Below are 26114 nucleotides of genomic sequence, written 5' to 3'. Positions count from 1 at the left end.
ACCTCCCTTCCAGCAACCCTCAGTTTGTTCCCTATGGTCAAGAATCTCTTATGGTTTGTCTCCCTCTATGTTTTCATCTTATTTTTCCTTCCCTTCCCTTATGTGGTTGCATTTTCAATGCAATTTCCCCATCACTAAAATATTCTTTACAGATGAAAAAGACAAACCTCTTGCTGCCTGCCCAAGCAGAACTACAGGGCATGCCTTCCAATGTACCTTGTGGCCTTACTACTCTCGGCCCCAAGAAAGGAGGGCCAGGGACACTTACCCAGGCCTGTCTGGTGTAACAGGGTAGAAATACTGAAGATTATGTTTCTGCATACGTCCGTCATTGGTGTTTTCACAACGCTTCTGCTATTCTCCAGACATCTGTATCTCTGAAAGGTTTCCCAGGCACTGTTGGTGACCAACCCGTCCCCTGATCCTCCTACAGTGAAGATGTCCAGTGACTTACAGAACGGCATGAGAACTAGCTGTGAAGAATCAAGAACAACAGCGAAGCGCTCTTACGGTGGGGCCTGTGTCCTCAACCAGAGCCAAGCAAACACATCAAAGCCCTCAATCCTACTTTGACTCTGGAACAGAAAAAAATCCGACTCATTCAATATAGTGAAAACATTTTCATTCTTAAATATTCTTGCCAGAAAATGTTTAGATATAGCTTACATAGTCTGGTGGCTTTTGAAATGCCATTTTTAAAGATACTTTTTCTTTTCTTTTTTAAAAGATTTTATTTATTCATGAGAGACACACAGAGAGAGGCAGAGACACAGGCAGAGGGAGAAGCAGGCTACCTGAGAGGAGCCCGATGCGGGACTCGATCCTGGGACTCCGGGATCATGACCTGAGCCAAAGGTATACGCTCAACCACTGAGCCACCCCAGGCGTCCCGATACTTTTTATTTTCATCAACGATCAGCTTGAGTACATCCTTTGCAGAGGGTAGTTTTTGTTAAAATAAATAAGCCAAGTGGCTCTGTAGGCAAGAGAAGATGATTGTGCCTATCCTCTCCACATCACCCCTCCATAAAACCCTCTAGGGAAAATGAATACTCTCTGCCCAGCCTTCCCCCCACGACCTGCAGCAATGACCTTCCACTTACAGAATCGATGAGCGTGTAGGGACTCTCCACGTCGCTATCGGAGGAGGTGTACTGGGGCAGCTCCAACCTCACTGTGTAGTTCACACCCTTCTCAAAGCACACGGGGCGTGGAAGGACCACATACCTGTCCCCAAATAAGAGGGAAAAATACCAACACAAAGTCAACTTGTAGGTATCCAATCAATCCCTCCCTCCCTGGGATCCCTGGGTGGCGCAGTGGTTTGGCGCCTGCCTTTGGCCCAGGGCACGATCCTGGAGACCTGGGATCGAATCCCACGTCGGGCTCCCGGTGCATGGAGCCTGCTTCTCCCTCTGCCTGTGTCTCTGCCTCTCTCTCTCTCTGTGTGACTATCATAAAAAAAAAAAAAAAAAAAAAAAAAAAAAAAATCCCTCCCTCCATCAAAGCTCTACGCAGACCAATGCAAAAAAGGCAATGGTCCATGTTTGGTTCGGGCTCCGAAACGGTAACTGGACGACTCACAAGGCAAGGTACCAGAAAAAAAAAAAAGATAATAATTTGCATATTCGTTTTATGAGCTACAACCCAGCATCACACTGACCTTGAGCCAGGCGATAAGGACACCACCTGGTTGTCATCATCGGGAATCGTGTTACCACATCGGCTGCTGGTTGGGATCTTTCCAGGTCGCTGCACTATGATGACAGCTTTTTCCCAGCGGTCGGGTAGCTGGAGTAAGCAACAAACCATCAGAGGAGCATCGGCGCTGGCCCGCTGCTGCCCAACTGTTTATAAAGACCTCTCCCGATCGGTCACTTGCCAAGTTTAAATGAAAAACACTCGCTTGCATTTCCCTTCGCTCTTTCCGACTTCCTCTGCTCTTGCCCTAGCCCCAGCCCTAGTCCCCTCTCACCTGGACACTGGACAGCCTTTCCTGCTGTCCGTGCCTCTCCCAATCCCCTCCCGGGCAGTCAGGAAACACAGCTCCAATCAGGACAATCCCCTACTCAAAACCCTACTAATGCCCATGGCCAGGCTCATGGTTCGACCCCAGCATTCTGCCCATCGGTGTCTCCAACAGTGTCCTTAGCTAGCTCCAAGGAAGCACTCTCAACACACTCTCCCTTCTCTGCTCAAGTCATTCCTTGGTTCCTTTTGCAGTGAAATTCCATCTGTTTGAAGGCCTAGAACTCATTCTTTTCAGGACATTGTGGCAGCGTCAGGCACTGCTGGGCTGATGTGAACCTTTCCGTCTTCCAGGACTCTCTACATCCCTGCTCTTGCCCTGGCCACCTTCGGCTTTTGGGGCACATCTAAGCCTGGGCCGTGTGGGCCATGAGATCAAGCCGAGGGTCTGACACATTCTCATCTCAGCAAGGCCCAGAGCCTAATGAGGGATCACTCAAGGTTCGCAAAACTGAACTTGGGAAAAATGTACAGTTTCGCTTCCACGGGGGATACAAAGTCAGAAAGGTTCCTCTGTTCTCACGCAAATTTCAAAAAATGGTGTCCTTGAGAGGAAGATATTTCTACCACCCCCAGTAGCCCATGGAAGGTTTACCTGTGGTTCGTAGCGAATTAAGATGTCATACTCCATGGAATATGGTATGTTGTCAATGAAAAACTCCAGATAAGCCCCTTCGGGCACTCGGACGAAGCCCGGTCCGGTCCAGGAAGGAATGCGGTCCTGGATGTACTGCCGCTCCACGATGCTCACCCCCTGAGGACAAGGCGGACAGTGGCTATGCTTTACTTGGAATTCAAGGAAATGTAGCAGTTACAGAAATCTGACATCACCCTAAGGTCCAAACTACAGGCATGAATACCTATTTTCTGCAGTCACATTTTCTCTGTAGAGTGTACAAGTTTTTGATGTATAAAGAGGAAACTGGTTTTTTTTTTTTTTTTTTTGGTTTTGTGGTTGGGGTAGTCTTGAGACACTGGAGATGGGACCCAAAGCCATGGGCGATGCCCTCTATGATATAACCAGGAATGAGCATAAAGGAAGGAGAGAGAACATCTCAAATGCTTTGGAAGCAAGCCGAGAAGTGACGAGCTATTTCCCAGATCTTCTACAAGCCTAGTCCAGTATCTAGTGGATGTGTTTGCCTTTCTCTCTGGCATTCATTCCAAACCCCAAGTACGAGTGAAGGAACCCCACCATCAGGAGTGCTCACTGAGGGGTTCATTCTGATGGTCACTGAGGCTGAAGATCGATCAGTTTTGGTCAACTCAAGCACGCCTTCAGGTTTGTTCACAGGATCATGTGAAACCACTGTGGTCAGCCACTTCCGAAGACCAAGTCTTTCATTCTCCATATGTATGGGCATTCGGCTCAGCCCTTCAAGAGCTGGAATCCACATTACCCTGCCCTCAGACCTGGTCTGGCCTTGAGACTTCAGAACCACAGAATGTGAAAAAATGAGCTTCTGAAACTTCTGAGCCCAGGCTTGAAGAGACCTGGTGGTTTCTCTTTCCTCCTTCTTGGAAGCCAGACACCGTGTAAGAAGTCTCAGTGTCCTGACTCCACCATGCTGTTGGGAAGCTCAAGCAGCTGCTTGGGGTTGCAGGTATGTGGCGGGAACTGCCCAGCTGTTTCAGCCACCCCAGCTGATGTGCCAGGCGTCCCTCTAAAGCCACTACATTTTGGGATGGCTGATTTCACAGCAACAGACAACTGAAACAATGTCCCCTCTGAGCATTTACCATCCTAGATCAACAACAGCTTTGGAGTAGAAGTAGAGGAATGGAAGTACGAAAAACAAATACTCCCCCATCCCACGCCCCCAAAGCCTCACTAGTGAATGTTCCAAAGTCTCTTTGTGAGTTATATATTGACTTAGCTCTAAATAGGACTGTTCTCAGGAAGGCACGGTCCGATCCTGTCATTGACAAGAGCTGGAAAAATGCTTTTTAAACCAACTCTTTACAAAACGGGTATATGCCATGACTGTCCCCCAAACACGGCTTTGCCCATCTGCCCGGCAACCCCCGACTTACAGGCCCAAAGTTGGCTTCTTCCGCTTCATAGATGTAGTGATCCAAGGTGGTGAAGTAGTAACCAGGTTCCACTTCGTTGCACTGACGCCCGATCACGTGGGGTCGGCACACACACTGGCCTGACTCCGCTGAGCAGCTGCGGGGGGGGGGGGGGGGGCACAAAGCCAGGTCAGCTGGGCCCCCACGTTTGTAAATGAGCCCCCTTGACACAGTTCTACATTTTCCACCATACATCAAATGGGTGAAATCGGTAGAGCTTTCGTATTTCCTTCAGAAAATAAGTATGTGGGAAAAAAATCCTGCCTGTGAATTAATCACCCACTCTGGAGTTGAAAGCTCCCCCATGACCTGGTCCTTTTGATTTCATCTGGCTTGTCTTTCTTCCCTATGCTCCATCCACACCAGACTGAGGTTTTCTGTGGATACCACCAGTGTTCTTGCTTCAATGTCTTAGATCTTTTGCCTGATTTCCAACTGTGACCCCTTTTTTTCCTGGGCCTCAGACCCAAAGATCCAGCTCCCAGAAGGATGGCTGTGACTTAGCTGTCCCCAAGGTTAAGGACAGATCCCAACAGGCAACACTCAATCCTTCTCATGTTCTCTGCTGGGAAGAGGACCCTGGCAGCCACTAAGTCGACCAAGTCAGAAAGCTAGATTCCTTCTTGAGTCTTTCGCATCTAATCAGGAACCCAGTTCTGTAATTTCACAGCCTAGAAGGACAAGAGTGTCCTCGTCCTCCTTTCTGCTGGCGATGCTACGCCTTTCTTTGCACATTCCCGGCAAAATCAATTCCACCCTTCTCATCCGTGTCCTTGTTGCAGGTCTTCCCATTTCCCAACCTAAACCACCACTGGCCACACAGCTGCCCGAAGGACCTCTCCGAGATGCACTGACCATATCACTTCCCGGCCTTGGGCAGATGCACCAGGCTTTCCACAGTCTCGCTCCTTCTCTACCTTTCCAGCTCCATCTCCCCCCTCACTTCTCCAACCATATGGGACTGTTAAAATTTCTCCCAGGGGCAGGGTGATTCATGATGCCTTCCCTTGGCTTATGTTGTTCTGCAGCCTGGAACACCCCTGTCCCTTATTCACCCAGCAAAGGGCCACCTATTCTTTCAAGATTTGGCTCCCAAGGGACTCCTGCCATGACATGTCCTGACCATCCCTCACCACCCTTGCAGAATGAACCACCTTCCCCTTCATGCCTCCACCTCTCCGCAGGAGAAATGACGTGGTCACAACATGTACAACCAAGTGTGTCACGTAGTAGGTGCTCACGAAAGCTGAAACCCTACTGGTCATTCAGAGCCCCAGCCAACGTTCATCCCTCTCATGGAGTCTCGTTTGATTCCTGCTATTCTCAAGTGGTGCTTTCCGAGGCCTCTGCTGTTCTTTACTTGTACTGTTAAGACATTTATTGCTTTCTCTCTTGTAGTGTAACTCCTGGCAGACTCATCTGACCCCCTACGAGGTGGCAAATTGCTTAAAAGCTTGGACTGGGGGACACCGGGGTGGCTCAGTAGTTGAGCATCTGCCTTTGGCTCAGGGTGTGACTCCAGGGTGCTGGGATCAAGTTCCGTTATCAGGCTCCCCACAGGGAGCCTGCTTCTCCCTCTGCCTATGTCTCTGCCTCTCATGAGTAAATAAATAAAATATTAAGAAAAAAAAAACCCACTCCCAGAGGTCAAATTTTTCCTCATCCCAAAGTTCACTGTGAACCAAGTACCCGGGGTAAGTTATAATCCTAGGAAGATGGAACGCCCAACGCCCTGGGGGTTTCTTACCACTGCCCCCCACAGCCCTGCCACGATCCCCTGGAATCTTCTTCCTGCAGATCACACGAATGGTTCCCACCACACAGGGGATATGAGCGCTTCATATCCTGTAGCCACCTCCAGAGGAGGAATGCTTGTTGCAGGTGGGATCTGGCCCTCTTTGGGCCCAGTCCATCAACAAAAGCCATTTTTAGAAACCCAGGCATCAGACATCACATCATATGGACAAGAGAAAAATCCTTCCTTGCTCCTCAGCCAACGTTTACTGAGGGAATGCATGAGTAAAACACGAGCCATCAAAGAAGAAAACATGCCATGACTAGAGAGCAAGCAAATGAAGGTGAGGATAAAGACACCTGATTCGTAATTCTGAGGATGAAACAACTCACGAGAAGCTGATTATGTGAAAAGGAGTCCCTATAACATCAGCCCTGGCGACACAGGCCTCTTTGTGTCCCAGTCGCCAGGTGCTGTCTCTGGCAGGCTGGCTCCACTTGGAACTTACTCCTTTGATGCATTCTCGGGGCTCCCCCCACCCCAACCCTGCACACCGAAGCTCTGGCCCTGACTCCACTGTGCCCTACCTGTGCGTTTCCAGCCATGAAGGCGACATTCCCCTGGCTGGCCCGCTTGTCATCTCTGTCTCACCTTTGTCCCAAACTGCTTGTTGCTTCTCACAATGACATTCCTTCAGCTCTACTATTTCAGTCACATCTAAAATTCTTCTGATTTAGGGTGAGACATGACCTTTCCTGTCCTTCATTTCATCCTCAATACCCAAGTCTTAATTCAAGATGTCTCTTCACTCAGCAGTGTCCTCTCATGGTGACTGCCACTGCCACAGTCCAGCGTGTCGTCACGCCACGCCTGTCACTCTCACGGCCTCCCACACTGACCTCCCGGGCTCTCCCAGCTGCCCCATCCATCCTGCCAGCCATCACCAACCCAGTCTTCCCCCAGCACTGCCTTTAGCATTTCATCAAAACCCACAACCATTTCCTCTCTGATTTTATCGAGTTGTGATGCCCCTGCCTGGTTGCCAGAAGCCTCTATGCCCCATCCTCTGAAAACCACTGCTGCTCTTTCTAGTGCCTGCCCTCTGCTTTCTGATGAGCCACACTGCTCCCCCTCTTTCGCAAATATTGATTGAACAAATACTAGCCCTGGACGTTGTGCGTCCTGCTGTCAGTACTCTCACATGTTAGTCCATTGTCAGTTTTCCTCTGAATCAATCTTTACTTCCTTGGTTAGTCCATTATTCTGAAATGATATGGAGAAAGAATGAGTGGGGAAATAGTCCCTGCCCTAAAGAGCTTACCACCTACCCGGGGAGATAAACAGTAGAGCAACTGACCACTCCAACAAAGCAAAAATGCAGCGAGTGGTGAAACAGAGCTACGAGCGAGGTATTCAAGCTACAGAGGAAGCCACTTGTTCACTTGGTTGGGAGACTAAGGAGGGGATCATAGAAAGCTATGCTCCGAAGGTGACAGGATCGTGACAGGCAGAGAGACGACAGCAATGACAGGTGCAAAGAAGGGTCATGGAGGAATGTGAGTGGAGCCGGTCATAGTCTGACTAGGTCTTGACCAAGTGCTGCACTCACTCCATCTCTGGGGCTTTGCGCATCTTCCTTCTCCCTTGTAGAAGGCCCTCCTGCCCCTCGTCACACCTCTCACACCTCTGTCTCAGCTAAATCCTACCTCCTCCATAGTGAGACAAAAGATGACATGTAATTATCCTCCCTGTGTTCAAGTAAAAATCCTATCACACAGAAATGGTACACTCGACAAGTTTATATGTCCCCCCGCCCCCATACCACCAAATTTCCGTGTAGTTAGATACAGATTCCATTTGCTGGATCAATAATGTACGTTAGTGACATAAGACAAAGTAAGTCAGGGCCTGGGGCAGGCAGAAAAATGGCCCCCAAAGATGTCCCCACCCTCAACCCCAAATCTGTGGATATGTTCATATGGCACCAGGGGGTTTGCCAACATGATTAGATTTAGGATCTTGAGATGCGGTTGCTCAATCAAACCGCATGGTTTCTTAAAAGTAGAAAAGGCAGACAGAGAAGTGGGTCAGAGAGATGTGACTTGAGGAGGGTCTGACTCACATTGTTGGCTTTGATGATGGAAGCTATGAGTCAAGGGATGCAGGCAGCCTATGGAAGCTGAGAATGGCCCCTCGCTGACAGCCAGGGAGATATCAAGAACCTTGTCCTACAACCGAAAGCAACTACATTCTGCAGATTGTGCCGACGACACAAATGGGCAGGAAACAGATTCTCCCCGAGGGCCTTCAGATAGAAACACAGGCCTACCAACATCTTGATTTTATTCCAGTGACCCGGGCTGTGTCTGACACATAGGACTCTAAGATAATAACCTTGCATCGCTTTAGGTCACTAAATTGCAGTAACTTACTATGCCTGCAATAGAAAACTAATACAAGCTCTATTTGTTTTTTCTTTTTTCAACGAGTAAAGGCCAAGATTTTTAAATACACAGGTTTCCCATAAATGCAGACATTAGCCATTTATTTAACAAATATTCTATCAGAAGGGAAATTTTAAGTAGTGATAAGCAGAAAAAATACCCTATAGTTTCAACTTTTCTCTATCACTAGGAAATTAGCACCCAAAAAAGGGGGAAAAAAGATCATGAGAGCTACGACCCTGTTCAACACTGGTATCTCTTCCATACTTCTGATTACAAACAAAAATTGGTTCTACGCTGATCAACGCCACTGATTTCGTCCAGGGTAGCTTCCCTCCCAAGCCTCTAGCCAATTAGGATACTTTCTTAAATGACTCCTATAATCTTTACAAATCCATCCATCATAGTAACTAGCAACGGGTTGGATACTATTATCATTCACTACAGTGATAGAAATACAGATTAGGGACGCCTGGGTGGCTCAGCAGTTGGGTGTCTGCCTTCAGCCCAGGGCGCAACCTGGAGACCCAGGATCGAGTCCCACATGGGGCTCCCTGCATGGAGCCTCCCTCTGCCTGTCTCTGCCCCACCCCCACCCCCCGTGTGTCTCTCATGAATAAATAAATAAAATCTTAAAAAAAAAAAAGCAGATTAACTTCTGCTCTGGTTCCCAAGTTTAATAAATTTCCAAAGAATAAATGGAACACCTAGAAGGCCCACAAAGCTGAGTATGAAGAGAGACACAAAAACAAATAAGACTCAATCCCCTAGTAAAAGAGATCCAGAAAGAATGTGTTGCTGAAATGTCCAGGGAAAGCTGGGGACTTCAGTCCCTAAAGCAGAAATCTTCAAAAGGGTGGTAGGCTTCAAGCCAGACACCCAAGTTCTAAATTTAATTGATGCAATAATTTTGAAGGATGCTATAAAGTTGTTCGAGTTTTTCAGTGTTTTCAAGCATTTACAAGTCCATTTCCCTAGCAACCATTCTGATTTATTTATTAAAGCAGGTTCCTGACGAGGCAAAGCTTCATTAGCCTGGCTTAAGCCACATTATGTAAATTAGGGCTTACTTCTCTAAAATACTCCAAAATTCAGATTACCTGTCAACATAATAGACATGGATTACTAAGCTTTTATTCTACAAGAATCCATTCAGCTCATTACACAAAACGCTTTAAAACTTCTTCCACTTTGCACGCTTTTTACACTTGATTCTGTCCCTGGCCCAAAGTACCTCAGGAATGTCTCAGATCACATCTAGAGTTTGCCTGTCCGAAGGAGCACAGGTTTGGGTTTTGTTTTTTGTTTTTTTTTTTACATCATAAATATTTCTGTTTCTCAAATTCTTTTACCTGATCATATGTACCCAACGCAGAGCAAAGGAATAGCATCAGATAGAAGATATTTATGCATGGTAGCAACAAATCAATCATTCAGCAAGTATCTCCCAAGTGCCCACTATGCACCAAGCATTCTTCTAGTAGAATCAGTGCTTTGGAAGCCTTCGTTAGAGCCTCTGTCACCCTATGGGACTCCTAGAGAAGGTTCTCATGGAGGAAAACTGAAAATGATCATTACCAAACACTGCAGAGTCACAGGAGTAGAGAGATCTGTAAAGGTTCTTTTTTTCCCCCCACCAATGATGCCAAGAGATAGGGTATCTCCTCAATCTTGCTAGGAAGATCAAATTATCTGCTTTAAAATCTTCACTACAACTTTTTACTTCCCAAACTTGCTTAGCACACCCTGATTTCTATAGATTCCTGCAGGAGAAATGAGGGATAGGTCAGGGGCTCTGTGTGGGCGGATAAAGACAGGAAGCATGTGTGGAATAGGGAAACGGACAAAGGGAAGGTGAGTGGCAGAAACCATTTAGGATAGAGGCCCATAGGACACTCCTGAGTTTATGATGTCATTTGGAGAACCGTGTATGCACTCTCACCTAATCAAGGATTTTAGGAAGGAGGATGGCTCTGCCTTGAGCAAGCGATTACCAAAGGAAGCAGTAGGTGTTCTGGGATTCACAAAGGAAAGTTGGAGAAGTGATTCCAGAAGCTGACTAGCAGCCTGTCTTCCCTGCTTTTATGGAATTGTCCTTGCTTCCTCCCCTCTGGAGGGGTTTTCTAAGAACAGAAATTCACCCTGGAGTTCCAGAGGCTACACGCTGTACTGAGATACTGTGACATCTGGAATAAAAACCCCAATCCGGAGGCCAAAGAGAACATGTTCTTGCTGCCTCCAATCCCGTTCCTTCCCAGCAGACTACTGTGGTGTTGGGAAAGAACCTTGTGAGAGTCAGCTCTTTTTTAGTACATGGAGCTTGCTTGATGGATTCAGCTTGCTGTCTCAGGGGAGAGTCAGGCCACAAGGAAACATCTGCCAATTGCCTCAGCAACCACTTAGACGGTCTCTACCAGATGTTCTCAGTCTGACCCGGTTACAAACAGAGAGTGAAATTCTCTTGGACTCCAAGGTGGCTAATTTAACTCCCACTAATCTAACCTCTTGCCAAACGTGTACCGGGATCGATCTGTGGTACAGCCTCACATCTATTCAGGGAATGCCAACCGGTTTCAATAATTAAATACGATTTTGTGCAATTTCATTAAATAAACTTGGAAGTTGAAAAAAAAGGGAAGAAAATGAAAAGATTCTTAACACAAATAGAAATGGGAGTTCGTTTTCCATCTTTTATTTCATTTTTTAAAGTAATTTATTATTTTTATAAGTAGACCCCACACCCAACGTGGGGCTCAAACTCATGACCCCGAAGTCAAGAGTCACACGCTCTACTGACTGAGCCAGGTGCCCCTCATTTTCCATCTTTTAGATTGGTAAAAGATAAAATGAGGATACTAAGTGCTGGTGGGAGAGAGAGAAAGGTGCTTTTGTAACCAAGTGGTAGGAAAATAAACTAGCATTAATCTGTCTGGAGAATAATCTGGCGATCTCTATTTAAAAAAAAAAAGTGCATATGTGCTTTGACTTAGCAGTTCCATCTTGGGAGCCTCATCTACCCAAAAAACTAGAAATAAATGGTGGCACTTCTATATGATGAAATCTTACCCTCCCCCCCCCCCCAAAAAAAGAGGTAGATGTATATGTGCTGTATAAAAGAAAGAAACACATGAATACATGTTGAAATGAAGAAAGAGTTCTAGATAATAAGCAAGCTTGCAGAACAGGGTGCATACATGGATTACTCTGATTTTCAAAAACTGTCAATAAAGCTAAATGGGAAATCATAGGCTTTTTCATGTGTGTACTCGTTAGGCTTCTTTTTTTAAACCTGTTACTTAAAAAGAAATGAGAGGATGGGACACCTGGGTGGCTCAGTGGTTGAGCATCTGCCTTCAGCTCAGGCTGTGACCCCGGGGTCCTGGGATTGAGCCCTGCATCAGGCTCCCCGCCGGGAGCCTGCTTCTCCCTCTGCCTGTGTCTCTGCCTCCCTCTCTGTGTCTCTCATGAATGAATAAATAAAAATCTTTAAAAAAAGTAAAAAGGAGAAGAACGAAATTATAAGTTTTGATAGGTATTCTGAGTGTTATTATTAATTCCTAGAATATGAGAAATTGCTAATGGTGGTACTTGTTAGCAGTGGATTCTGGGTGGGAGAAAGGGCAGGGAACCTGTCTTAACCGTTGGATTTTTTTTTTTAATGGGCATACACTGTTTCCATAATCTAAAAAATACCATAAAGTACAAAACAACAACAGCACTTTTAAAAACCAAGACCAAGAAACATAAACACAGTTGGAGTCTTCAAAGCGAACTCTTGGAATGACTCAGTCTTTGAAAACATTAAGACCACAGGTGAGCTAAAGATGAATATACTCAGCGCCTCTTCTTCAGAGGCACTGGGTGTCGTGTTTCTCCTGGAGGTCAGGAAGGCTCTCCTTGGGGACTGAGCACAAGAGTGTAAGTGTGGCTTCACTCACCTGTTGTTCAAGGCTCCTCCAAGGTCACAGTCACAAGGCCGACATCCATCCAAATCATTGCTTAAGCCCCAGTGCTCTGGCTGCAGAACAAAAGATTTCACATCTAAAGGTGGGTTCCTGTCATGACACAATAGTCTCAACAAGAAACAAGTTACGGCGTGTCTTGCTTGTTCCACCGAAGGAACGTGCTTATGTACTGTGCAAGCAGAAAGCTAACAGGGGGAACAAGTACGAGTATTCTGAACGAAAACCCAGGCGGCAGGTCATGGGGGGTCCTAATCATCCAAGGCCAGATCAGAGGAGCTTCTCTTCCAAGCAAATAGCCTTTGTCCAAAAGTTAATAGGAGCCAGCAGCTAAGATGCCAATTTTCTTCATTAGAAGTACTGTGGCAGTAAGAGAGTTTTGGCAAATATTTGGCAGGCCTTTAAATGTTCCCTGAGTTCAGCCTGTCAGACACTCCATAAGCAAAGCACTTCAAAGGATTTATTTATGTCTAAACAGCATAAAGCAAGCATTTTCACAAGTGAAAGGCGAGCAGATCACTGAATCATGACAGCACTGGAGGTGGAAATAAAAAGAAATAGGACAGAAGCTATATAGGGGAGAGGAGGGCTCTGTACTTCGACAAACTTGTATTTACTCAGGAGCAGATAAAATGAGGGGTGCTGATTGATTTTTTAAGATTTTATTTATTCATGAGAGATACAGAAAGAGAGAGAGAGAGAGAGAGAGAGAGAGGCAGAGACACAGGCAAAGGGAGAAGCAGGCTCCCTGCGGGGAGCCCAATGTGGGACTCGAACCCAGGACTCCAGGATCACGCCTTGAGCCGAAGGCAGGCGCTCAGCCGCTGAGCCACGCAGGTATCCCAAGGCGTGCTGATTTAAATCAGACTTCCAGAAATTTATGTTAGGACTCTCTCTGGATATATGCAAATATTCATATTTACAGGTCATAATAGAAACACAATTTGGGGTCAGTGGACCCCCCTCTCACAAATTATAAAGGAAATCACAAGAATGTTATAAAAGATACAGGGTAATTTTAAAAATTACTCTTGTGATTACTCTACCCAGGATCACTACAGTGAACTTTTTGGTGTATTTCCTTCCAGATTTTGTTCTTCTTGATGAAATTTTTTCCTACACAATCAAGACACTACTCACATCCTATGGTTTTATTTTTTTTATACCGGCATAAGCATTTCCTCACGTTATTGTTGTTTTCAACGGCAACCAAATACCACACCATGCCCCCAAATTTACTTAACTATTTTCCCCACCGTTGCTTCCAAGTTTTTTGGCTATGATTAGTATGAGATGCAATGAATCTTCTGCTGAATACATCTTTGTCCAATTTTCTGCTTATTTCATTAGGAAAGATTCCCAGAAGTGGGATTACTGGGTCAAAGGGTATGCGCATTTCTACAGGCTACTGATAACATACTTCCAAAATGCTTTTTTTTGCCAAGTATGAGCCAATGTGCATTTCCATCGGCAGCTTAGAAGACCAGTCCCTCTTTATGTCCTAACAGCCAGCCCCATTTTTAAAAATGTGTTGATTTTGTCTATAAAAATGGTATTTTGCTGTGGTTTTATTTTACAATTCTAACAGCGATGGCGAACATCTTGCCGCAAGTATTCATTAGTAATTCTTTGGTGAGTCGTTTGCGTCTTTTAACATTTACACGTAAGGGTGACCGTAGACTCTACAATACTCAACGCGTCCCATTCACAAACCACCCTTCCTGGGTAATTAGGATCCACTTACCAGACACTGGTCACAATGCTGTCCTGTCACCAGACGCTTACAGTAGCAGTAACCGGTCTCAGAATCACAAGGATTCCCACCAGGGATGGTTCCCAGAGGATTGCAAGCACAAGCTTCATTAAAGATAAAATGAAGTAAAGAAAGACAAGTGAGTGCAAGGGGGAGTCCGGATTTAGAAGTGCAGACTACACTGGGAACTGCGAACACGAGAACTCCCCAACACTTTCACGGATGTACTCACATCGACAACCGAATGGATCCTCAGCACTTAAACCGTAGAAACCTTCTTTGCAAATTTCACAGTGTTCCCCTTCCACGTGTAATTTACACCGGCACTGACCAGCAATGAGGCCGGTGGAAAAATCAGTGTGACCGTCACAGACTCCCTCGTTCTGAGATCCAGCTGGGTCACAGGTACACCCTAAGAAGAACCAAAAAAAAAAAAAAAAAACACCAGGTAACAATGTGTTTGTATAAACACGTACGTCCCCTTCACCCACCTGTCCCAGAAATAGACGAAAGAAGACAGGACTGCCAGTTCCCGCTTCTTCTTCCAACATCCTACACAGCACTTAAAATAAAGCTGAGTAGGGCACCTGGGTGGCTCAGTCGGTTAAGTGTCTGCCTTCGGCTCAGGTCATGATCCCAGGGTCCTGGGATCGAGACCCACATTGAGCTCCCTGCTCAGCGGGGGTCTGCTTCTCCCTCTCCCTCTGCCCCTCCTCCCTACTTGTGTGCTCTTTCTTTCTCTCTCACTCTCTCTCAAATAAATAAATAAATAAAATATTTTTAAAAAATAAATAAAGCTGATGCTCGGGAGTCCCAAGAGAAAGATGGTGACCATCTGACTACTCAAATAGGCCCTACGTCATGACATCTCCCCACGTACGTTCACAGAGGTTAGGGTCTCGGACGTCTCTCTCTGGATGCTGGAAGTAAAACGGCTTGCACTGCTCACAGTTGTGTCCCATCGTGTTATGCTGACAGTCATCACACACCCCTCCAGTGACGTTTCCAGTGGCCAAGTACACCGCCATGTCGAAGTGGCACGAGCTTGAATGTTCATTGCAGTTACACTCTGCGTGACAAGACCAACGTCAAAAAGAGCCTTTGAAATCTACTTACTAATGGAGGATGGGGTTGCAGGAAGAAGTTCATTCTGGAAACTAGGGATGAAGTTCAGGCAAAATAGCAACTAACAATTAGGCGCCCATGAAAAAGGACACATCCGCCTGACATCATGTTGGAGACCTTCAAAGCGTGAGCTTTATGAACCACTAATCTGCCCTCTTTGGAAGAGAATGGGCTAAAGAGTAAAAAGTAGGAAACCTCTGGGGAAAGCCCCCTTGGTAGCTTATCAACAGAAGGCTGCCACCATGTGGAAGATGCCTCTGGGTTCCTTGGGGTAGGACCAGAACATGTCGCTCCAGAAAATCTCCTAGGAAAGCCTGTTTGGGCTGCCAGCTTAAAGGAACATGGTGTGAAGGCCTGATCCTCTTCCTCTCCATTGCCACCAGCACACTCGACCGGGCTCTTGAGTGAGAATTAAGGTCTGCTGAACAGCCATCTGGCAGCCTTCTGGGCGCACTCTGACCACCAGGCAGTCCCCGTGCTCAACTTGGCTTTAATATCATCTCGCTCTCTGCTCAGCGACACATGTGGGCTCTTGTCTTCTCAAAATGGCTCAGTCCTCCCCGGGGGCTCCGCAATCTGGCCTCCTCTGTCTCTACCTGCAACACAACCTCCCATAGAATGGGGCTGGGTCGTATCCATTGACGCATCCTTGGTGCCTAGCAGAGAACTGTCCTTGACACTCTGGTTGAATTAAACCTTGGAATCAGGGATGCCTGGGTGGCCCAGTGGCTGAGCGTCTGCCTTTGACTCAGGGCATGACCCTGGGGGGTCCTGGAATTGAGTCCTGCATCGGGCTCCCCTTAGGGAGTGCTTTTCCCTCGGCCTGTGTCTCTGCCTCTCTTTCTGTGTCTATCATGGATGAATAAAATCTTTTACAAAATTAAATAAATAAACCTTGGAATCATTTCCCACTGTAGACTCTGTGTTGGTCATGAGACCATCCTTGGGGCCTTATGCTCTGTGCAGTTCTTATCTGAACTCCTTCCCCTTTACCCACCCTCTTTCCCTCCTGCCTCCTCCTACCCCTTTCTTCTTACCTAAGCAATCTTAGCTATCATCAAAGGCTGCTGGGTGGTACTTACAAACAATCCTTGATCACACCAGCCCTCACTGGTTTCTGAACTTTTAGAACAGTCCTCAGTGGGGGAAGGGGCAGGCATGCTGCTGCCCAGAGGGGAGGAGGGTAAATCAGAATCACTGTGGGGAGAGGGGGGGCGGGGATGGCAGGGGACAGTTTCAAACTGCACCTCTGCCCAGAGAATACCCTGGGGCTGGCTGGCTGGAAGCATGCCAAGGGCTTTAGCCAGGCTGGGCAGAAACAAGGCCAAAAACTCTTGCTCCATATTTCTTAGGCCTTAATGGTCTATCATGCCACAGTTTTCTTTCATTTTTCTCTCACCATCATGTTGCCTTCAAGACAGGTACGATGTCAGGGACACATTTCCGCCTTCTACTAAATGTGCCGAACACATGGCTGCTGTTCTGCATACTAACGCTCTCGTTAAACCGAGTGGATATTGGTTTCCTAAGAGTATCCGGGCGAAGCTGGCAGCAGGGTAGTAACTTTTCTTCCTTTTGCAGACTCATGTTTGCAATCAGCAAATGGATACCGGAATCTGAACGGATTCAAAACGTCCCTCTGTTGGAGACTTACTTTTACAGGCGTTGCTGTTTCGACCCTCGGCGGGTCTCCAAGGTAAATCGTGGTAGAAATCCATGCACTGCTCACAGTTTAAGCCCTTGGTATTATGCCTACACATGCAGTGTCCGTGAACCTTGAAAGTCAGAAAAAGAGGAGGGAGCAAAGTGAGAGAGATGCTGCTGGCCAGACTTTCTCCATAATCAGTGGGAGATGCAAACCCCTTTGCCTGTGGATCCTCATCTCCAGCTCACCACAATGAGGATTTGTCTTTATTTTGTCCCTCTCAGCAGTGAGCTCTGCCTTTTTGATGGCTCCAACTCCCATCCCTGGGAATGGTTCCTATTATAGGACAGCTGCTCAATACATATTTTATCAAAGTATCAATGAAAAGAAACCCAGATGAACAAAAATCAGCCAGTTAAGAATTAAAAACCAAAAGAACCAGTTACTTAAGAGCTAAAAACAAAAAAAACAAAAAAAACCCCAAAAAACTTTATGCCCCAAAGAAACCTATTTTAAGAGAAATCAACAAAAGCTCTAATGCAGAATTAAATATACACACACCACCTGGAAACCAACTCCCATCACTGCAAGTTTTACCACCACGCCACCTAAAAGAATGGGTTGTTTGCTTCTTTTGTTTTTTGTCTCCAGGCATAGCACTCCATTGTTTCTCCAACCAAAGCGAGATTCAAAATATTAATCATTTACTATGTTCGCATTTACTTTTTTTTTCTTTAAGAAAGGAAATATAAAATCTCAGGGAAAAAAAAATTATTTTGCTTTATGAAGGGCCCAGGAGGTGCTCTTCTGCATTGCGTCTCAGGCAAGATACACCTAAGCCCCAGAGGCAGGTAAAAGATAAATTCTTCAGTCTCCCAAATATGCGTGTACCTGGGCACCTCACCTTAACACTAGTTTCTATAGAATGGAATTCAGGAACAGGACAGACAGGTCTGCCCTGGACTCACCTTGACAGGAGTGCAGTGAGCAAAGGAGTAAGATCATCTCTTTGCAAGCTAGTTTTACAGAGAATAAAGAGACACTTGCAAAGCACACACCATAGGACTCCACAGGGTCTGAATCAACAACATAATGTTCTATGAGAGCTGTGACAGCGACAGGGCTACAGGACATTAGCTACACGCCAGATTTGTTCTGCTGAAAAATAAACATTATCTACCTAACAGTCTCTGAAAGACGTAGCAACAAGATTACAAGGACACGTCCTCCCTTTAGGCTCTGCTAAAAACACAACTTTATCCATGGCAAGTGTTCTAACTGGAGCAAATGGAAAGCAGAAGTTCAGACAGTTGAATGCACTCAGTCTTGGACCCTCTTAGATGAGGAGTAACAATCTTTGAAAGAGCAAATAGCAAGGAATGAAGACACGCTCTTCATCAAGGGAGGCCTAGTGGCTGATAATGGAAAGAACGCACGAGCAGAGTCCAGAGAGCTCCATTTGAATTTCCATCAGCCACTTCGGGCCCTTCTCACAAGGACAGTTGGTTGAGTAAATCCTGTTCGGCTCTAAAATCCTACAGATCTATAAGAACTACCAGTTCACTTAGAAAGTTGGCTAAATACCCTAACTTGGGATCCCTGGGTGGCGCAGCGGTTTGGCGCCTGCCTTTGGCCCAGGGCGCGATCCTGGAGACCCGGGATCGAATCCCACATCAGGCTCCTGGTGCATGGAGCCTGCTTCTCCCTCCGCCTGTGTCTCTGCCTCTCTCTCTCTCTGTGACTATCATAAATAAATAAAAAAAAATTAAAATAAATAAATAAATAAATAAATAAATAAATACCCTAACTTTATCCATTTGGCAAATCACCCCAATCCCCAATTTTTAGAAGTACATGAATTGACAACACAGCCTAAAAGTGGGAAAAGAATGAAACTAGAAAAAACACACAAAGAAACAAAGCCCATTGGATTCCTAAATCATATCCCATGGTTCCAGGTTCAAATGTCCTGGTTCTCCGGGCTGGGCTGGTCACTTTATGCCTCGGAGCATAAAGAAGGGAATGCTTGTGATGTCTAATCTCCCCTAATGGAAAGGAAGACATGATGGCTATTTAGAAAACTTTTTAATCCTTATTGACCAAAAAAAAAAAAAAAAAAAAAATCTATGGTAGCAGCAACTGGCTGCAACAATTTCCAAAAATTAATTAATTGTCTCTGACATGAGTAGCCCTTATATATTCTTCTCATACTCCAAGGAAGTTAGCAAAGAGAAAACCAACCATCAACCACCAGTATGATGCAAAGAGCTAAAAGTCAGTCTGGAAAAATAAAACCCTAGAAACTGTGGAAGGTTTAAGGTAAAACTAGCTTCAGATTGCTTTTTGGAATCATCCATCTAAAGGAGAAAGCCCCCCGAGGGCTTGCTTACCATTCCTTCTACTTCCTCACTGAATCCCTCCACAGGGGCGCATTCGCTGGCATGTCCGTAGCAGAAGCAATTTCCTCGAACCACCATGTCATAAACAGCGTAGTAATACTTCTCTCTGATTTCCATCCTGGAATCCAGAAGGTTATCTCCCAAAGTGTGCAGCTTCACAAACTTGATTCTCAAGTTGGTGATTTTTAAGAGATCTACGAAGGTCACCAAGAAGACGAAAAGTCTGAGCAAACGAGCAGGGCTTCTTTTGCAATTATACAGCCTCTCTTCTCTTTATAGAAAGGCACAACAAATAAAAACGTAAGTTAGACGTTACCCCCTTGCATGATCTAGACGACCATACCAGTAATGCTTAACATAACGTGACAGCCTCTGGAAGAAAGGAGGGTTACGATCTCCTCACCAGTGTAAAAAGAACATTGGGGCTGTTTCAGGAAAAAGCGTGAAAGCACAGAAAATGAAGAACGCAGCTGCATGACTGCCAAAACCCATCGGCCCACAGTGATCTGAACTATTGCAATGCCATCAGGTGCCCACAGCAACCAGTGTCGGCCCCAAAAGCAGAGGATTCCATTCAGGTAGGAGAGGGTTTATCAACACACTCCAATTCTCTCCATTATTATAAGATAGTTAGGGATCCCTGGGTGGCGCAGCGGTTTGGCGCCTGCCTTTGGCCCAGGGCGCGATCCTGGAGACCCGGGATCGAATCCCACATCAGGCTCCCGGTGCATGGAGCCTGCTTCTCCCTCCGCCTGTGTCTCTGCCTCTCTCTCTCTCTCTCTGTGACTATCATAAATAAATAAATAAATAAATAAATAAAAAATAAGATAGTTAGGATCAAACATTTTTGTGTTAATTTTTGGAGAGAAAAATACTATCTGAAATTTCCCACCACATAGATGAAATCCACGTTGCTAAAACAGATTTAACACTATGGGGGGCACCTGGGTGGCTCAGTGGTTGAGCATCTGCCTTTGGCTCAGGGCATGATCCTGGGGTCCTGGGATCGAGTCCCACATCGGGCTCCCTGCATGGAACCCTACTTGTCTCTCTGCCTGTGTCTCTGCCTCTCTCTCTCTCTGTGTCTCTCATGAATAAATAAAATCTTTTAAAAAAATAATAACACTATGGAATAACCCCTACCTAGGGACAGATCTCCACCACATTTTTACATGATATCAGAGTCCCCCGACTTTTTTGTTCTATTTTGATGTCCAAAGGAGCCCGGTATTAGGAGGTTGGGGCAAGTTGGTTTTTTTCCTAAATATTAAGTCACTTGTAGATCAATTTCTCTTATCTTTTCTTCTCCCTCCTGGGTCTATAGATGTATGCTTATCATAGAAACTGGGCTACCATTTAGCTTCTATAGTCACGGGATAACTCAAGGGCTAACTGTTCATCCTTCTCCACCAGTGTTTCCATCAGTGACTAAGTTGCTCTTGTTGAAGTGGACCCCAAAAGACTCACTCGTCCATCAGTCCTCCCCTGTCCTATGTAGCCTAAAATTACTCCTGAGCTTTACTTTCATTTGTGCTGATGCATTCTCATTTCCAACCCAGGACTACAGGGTGTTGGCCCCATGTATCAGAGACTTTCAAAGCCCAAATACAATCTTCACTACTTACAATACATGCATCGCTTACAATGAAGACTATAGAAATGGCTGTGGGTTGAAAGGGAAAGTCCGTGAGTCCATGCATTAAACTTAGGCTCTTTGTAAAATCAAAAACTAAACAGAGAAACCCGTGGTACTACTTAGCTGAATGGAATTTATGAATGCCAACATTTCCTCCTGCACAAATGCTCCTGCACAGAACGAGCACAAGCGCCTATTGACGAGAGGCCAGATGACAAAAGCCGAAGAACAGCTGGAGTATTTAGAAGCCCTTGAACCGATCTTTGTGGAAGCCCTCAGAAGAGCAAATGTGTGCCCTCCACTCTCTCCTAGCACAGTTAAAAACAACCGAGCCCTGTATGATGGACTTTTGGTGTGAGGCAAAAATCCCTTTTGAAGTAAGGCCCCAAGGTCCCAACAATAGGGACAACTAAAGAGACTTCAGTTGTTCCCTTGAACACAAAGTCCATCACAAGCATCATCAGTCAAAACGGATGCCTCTCGAATACAGAAATAGATTTTCTGATGCCGTTTAGCAACGAAAGACAAGGGAATTGTCATGGCGGGGCGTTCCCCAAGTCCCACAAATTTCACCTACAAAGGAGCCAACCATGAGTCCTCTTAGGACTCCATGAGCAATCTGTCATGGAGCCCATGTGGACATTCCCCACAACTGGATTTCGATAGCAGGGGGCGCGGGCCTCACAGCTCGCCCAGAAAAGGCACGGGGCTGGAGGTGCCATAAATATTTGCTTTATAATACAATGAATGAGTAAATTACAGACCAGAGATGGTCTGGGCTACATGTAAAATTAATTTAAGTGGGGAAAAAGCACTTTTCTGGCAATATTTCCTGGATGTTTTCCAATTTACTCTTCCAAGTTTCACGCTGGGTGGTTCTATGGGGCCCTGGTTCCAAACAGGGTCATCCTCAGCTGGAACTATCAGCAAGAATCAGGCCTGCCTCTGCTCAGCTGACCACACCTTAGTAGCAGAAGAGCTACTCTCATCCCCTCCCCTCTGAGGTACAGGCCCAGGCCACACTGGTGGCAACAACAAGACCAGCAGCTGCTTCAACTTGCTGAACACTTTCTGTATGGCAGGCATGTCTGGAGGTCATTTCTAGAACTCATTTTCCCTCCATAGCAATGCTCAAGTCAATATTACGGTCTCTATGTATGGATGAGAAAAAAGAGCCTAAAAAAAAAAAAACAGGTTTAAGCAGCTTCCTTGCTCAAGGTCACAGAGTTATGATCTGTTGGAACTGGGATTTAAACCCAGGTCTGTCGGACTCTAAATCCCATTCTTTCAATTAGTGCATAATTTGCCTCCCAAGATGATCAAACTAATTTTCTAATAATAGAAGCATGGTTGTCACATGTTGGAAAGAGCCCTAAATTCAGAATCATAACATGGGTTCAGAATCTGTCACCTTACGTACACTATTCCAACTCTCTGAGCCTCAGTTTACTCATCTGTTAAATGGAAATACTACCCTCACCTTACTGAGCATACTGAGCATGGCTGACACTTCTGATTCCTGCCTACCCCCCCTCCCCCCGTACTCTTTCTTCTTTTCTTCCTTTGACAAGAAGAGTCCTAGGCAAGAGTGTGAGAAGGCACGTGGCCACCTAGCTGGAGAGGTTTCCCAGTGTGTCCTGAGGTCGGCCATGAACTAATTTTGATCAACAGGATATGAACAGAGGTGATGTACGGCTTCTATGTCATTTGCCCTCTTCTTCCTCCCATTCCCATAGGTTAAGACAACAGCATGGTAGTGCTGATCCAGCTCCAACCATGTAGATGACAAAGACTACAAGACAGAAGGGACCTGCGTGGCCTAACTGCTAGGGTTGCCAGATATAGCAGTAAAAATATAAGCTGCTCAGTTAAATTTGAATTTCAGGTAAACAATATTTTTTCAGTGAAGTCTGTCTCAAACATTACACGGGGCATAGTCACACCAACCACAAACGTTGCATGGGATATCCTTGTACTAGTCACAAATATTACATGGGATCTAGTCATACTAAAAAAAAAATAACTTGCTGTTTATCTTCAATTCAAATTTAACTGGGCATCATCCTTTATTTTATCCAGTAAGCTTACTTGTAGCAATTGAGCTACACTTCTTCTCTGGAAAGCCCTCTTGATGATTTCATAAGAGAGAGATAAACTCCTATTTTATTTGAGCCACCGTATTTTGGGGGACATTTTGTTAAAACAGCTTAATCTATACCCTAATTTACATATATAAATATATATAATGTATTTATAAGAAATATATATAATTTGAAATATAAAATGTTTATATAACTTACATATATTACATTTAACATATATTTTATATATATTATACTGAAAAATAAAATAAATATGGTATTATGACCAGCATAATTGTTTGAATACTTATGACATAAATCTTTTACTCTAATCAAAACATGTTCCCCATCAGCAAGGACTTTGATTCCTGCCAATTTTAGGAGCCTATGATTGGGTATTGTGAAGATAAAAAGAAATAAAGAGGGTGGATTTAGCACTGAATATTTAGATTCAGGGTAACAGTGCTCTGGGTAAGAGTTCTTCCATGATTGCTGTTTTCCATCAAAGCTTTTATTCGAAAACAAGCTTACTCTGTATCCTTGGACTATAAGGATCTTCTATTCTGAAAGCAGGATCTAAAGCACGAAATATCACCTAAAAATAGATATAAGAGTAATGGGTATTTTTGCAATGATCAAAAAGGATTTGTAAGTAGAATGTAAAACAAAAAAAGCAAACAAACCTCTCCCTCCGTTGAGGGTTCAATGTCGGAATAGCGAGAATCACAGATTATATCATCCACTTTCTTCATGGGGCCAGTGGAAATGCCTGGAAATGAGCTCTCGCAGTCATAGGCAAAGTATCTGTACACGCCCCAGGTTTTCCCAAAGTCAGACGATCGTTCTATCAGCATAGCGGCAGGCCGGAATGTCTAAAGGTGGGTTAGAAAAGGCTCATTTCATGTTTTTTTTATTGGTAATCTGCTTTTGTTTTTGTTTTTGTTTTTAATGTCAGATGAACATATCACTCAACTGTGCGCCACAAACCCTGACTGCATGTGGTTGGTATTTTGGGTTGTGGCTAGATTTCAAATACTTCAGGCTGTTCCATGGAGCCTCCTCTTGCAGGCAAGTGTTTAGCCTCGAAATGTTGCACTTTCTCCCACCCTAACAGAGATGAGTAAGCTGTTTCTCTTTAGGAGCTGATTATAAGTGGGACTGAATAGCAAAAACTCTTTGGTATAGGCAGTTGGCACCTGTTAGGCTGCGGGCTTGTTCTTCATGTAATCATTCAACAGATGTGCAATGACTGTTGCTCAGTATCGGGCAGTGGTCTGCAGGCCACAGATGGCCCAATGAAGCACCTAGGTATAAATCATTTATGATACAAAACCCCATAGTAGGGTCTCCTGCAGTGTGCTTTGAGGAAGGAGTAACAAACTCGCTATTCCACTCCCCAAAGAACTGAAACAGAGACTTAGACAGATGCTCGTACATGAATGTTCACAGCGGAGTTCACAATGGCCAAGAGGCAGAAACAACCCAAGTACCCATCAGAGATGAATGGATAAACCAAACACGGTATATACATCCAAAAGAGTATTCTTCAGCCATAAAAAAAAAAAAAAATTCGATACTTCCTACATCATGGATAAACCCTGAAACCATTCTACTAAGTGAAAGAAGGTAGACACAAAAGGGCAGATATGGTGTGATTCCACTTATAAAGGAAACGTCTCGAATAGGCAAGTGAACAGAGACAGAAAGTAAATGAGGGGTTTCCAGGGGCTGAGGGGGAGGGGGCCATGGGGAGTTATTGCTTAATGGGTAGAGTTTGGATTTGGGGTGATGAAAAAGTTCTAGAAATACATAGTAGTGATGGTTGTATAACATTGCAAAGACACCTAATGCTACTGCACTGTATACTTGAAAATGGTTAAAATGGCAAATTTTGTATTATGGCTATTTTACCACATACACACACACAAAAGCTAGGGAATGCTCCAGAGCATTCCAGGCGTCAAAGTGGACCCTAAAAGGGTAGGTGTCTTCTGGGCAGTGGGTAGAGGTGGCTACAGGTGGCAGAAGAGGTTGGCAAGGGGAGGAAGGAATTGGTTGGCCATATGAAGTGGTTTCCTTTATTTTTCTGCCACAAAAGGGAAACACTGAAAGATTAAATGGACAGAATGAAATGATCAGACTGTAATTTCAGCATGGTTCTGGGACATGGAAAAACAATAAACAAAAAACCAAAGAGACAAAAAAAAAAAAAAAAGAAAAACAAAACAAACAAAAAAAAACCCCCAAGAGACAAGGAAACCAAGTGAGAAGAAAAAAGGAAGGTCTTAACTCCAGCATTACAGCATGGACAGAGAGAAAGGGATGCAATAGGATGCTCTGAAAATTTAGGGGACTTAGTAAAATATATTGAGTTGTACCTGCTGATCAATCAGGTTTCAGTGGAAAGGGAGAGAAGGAGAGAAACATGGGCACCTGAGCTTGGACAGTGGCGGGGGGCGACTGTACTGCTAACAGCAAAGCCACAGAAGAGAAAGAAGCCATCTGGTTTTGGACTGGTTACAAGTGAGACATCCACAAGGGGACACCTACTGGACAACTGGAAGCTGGTCTGGCATCCAGCTGCATGAACAGAGCTTGAACCACGGATTTGGGAATCACTGTTGGCGTGCAATATTTGAAACCCCCAAAGATATGATTCCCCCCTCTCCCCTCCACCAAAAAGTAAAGGGCAAGATTAAAGAGTCAAAGTCATCGCTCCAGAAAATGCATCAACACGGGGCTAGCCAAAGAAGGAAAGAGAGTGGAGCCAGGAACCTTCATTACATCATCTCTTAACCTCCTGTTACGGGCCGAATGGTGTCCTCCCCAAATTCTTATGTTGAAGACCTAATCCCCAGCCCCTCAGAATGTGACTGTATTTGGAGACAGGGTCTTTAAATAGGTAATTAAAGCAGAATGACGTCTTACAGTGGGCCCTAATCCCTTGTCACTGGCATCCTTATAAGCAGCAGCAATTAGGATATGGACATGTCCCAGGGAAGACCAAGAGAAGAGAAAAGAAAGACTGCCATCTCCAAGCCAAGGAGAGTGTGGGCAGTGGAAGGCATGTTCCAATGCAGGGGGTACAGAGGGCGGTTGGGCCGGCCCAGCAAACAGAACCCCAACAGACCCTTGCTTCTGAATTAAAACCAATGCTTGGAAGAAACACTCTAAATTTGACTGTTAATGGTGAGACTGGTACATTCCCAGGCCTCCTTCTGCCTTCCTTAATA

General features: G+C 45.2%; 1 protein-coding gene across 2 annotated transcripts in view; it reads right to left on the bottom strand.

Moving 5' to 3' along the window:
• LAMB1 (laminin subunit beta 1) overlaps positions 1-26114 on the bottom strand; it is a 70488-nt gene that overhangs the window by 33237 nt on the left and 11137 nt on the right. For both annotated transcript variants that reach the window (XM_041773308.1, XM_041773309.1), the window contains exons 5-17: positions 23565-23753; positions 23413-23476; positions 19156-19358; positions 16775-16895; positions 14876-15064; positions 14228-14407; positions 13987-14099; positions 12219-12298; positions 4063-4198; positions 2624-2782; positions 1664-1791; positions 1104-1227; positions 269-473 (exon numbers count right to left, since the gene is read on the bottom strand). In XM_041773308.1, the coding sequence (XP_041629242.1) occupies positions 269-473; positions 1104-1227; positions 1664-1791; positions 2624-2782; positions 4063-4198; positions 12219-12298; positions 13987-14099; positions 14228-14407; positions 14876-15064; positions 16775-16895; positions 19156-19358; positions 23413-23476; positions 23565-23753 (1891 nt within the window). The remainder of the gene's footprint in view (positions 1-268; positions 474-1103; positions 1228-1663; positions 1792-2623; positions 2783-4062; positions 4199-12218; positions 12299-13986; positions 14100-14227; positions 14408-14875; positions 15065-16774; positions 16896-19155; positions 19359-23412; positions 23477-23564; positions 23754-26114) is intronic.

This window comes from Vulpes lagopus, chromosome 11 (assembly GCF_018345385.1).
Source record: "Vulpes lagopus strain Blue_001 chromosome 11, ASM1834538v1, whole genome shotgun sequence".
Taxonomy (NCBI): Eukaryota; Metazoa; Chordata; class Mammalia; order Carnivora; family Canidae; genus Vulpes; species Vulpes lagopus.
Note: the sequence above shows the minus strand (reverse complement) of the source record. Positions and strands in the feature narration are given on the sequence as shown.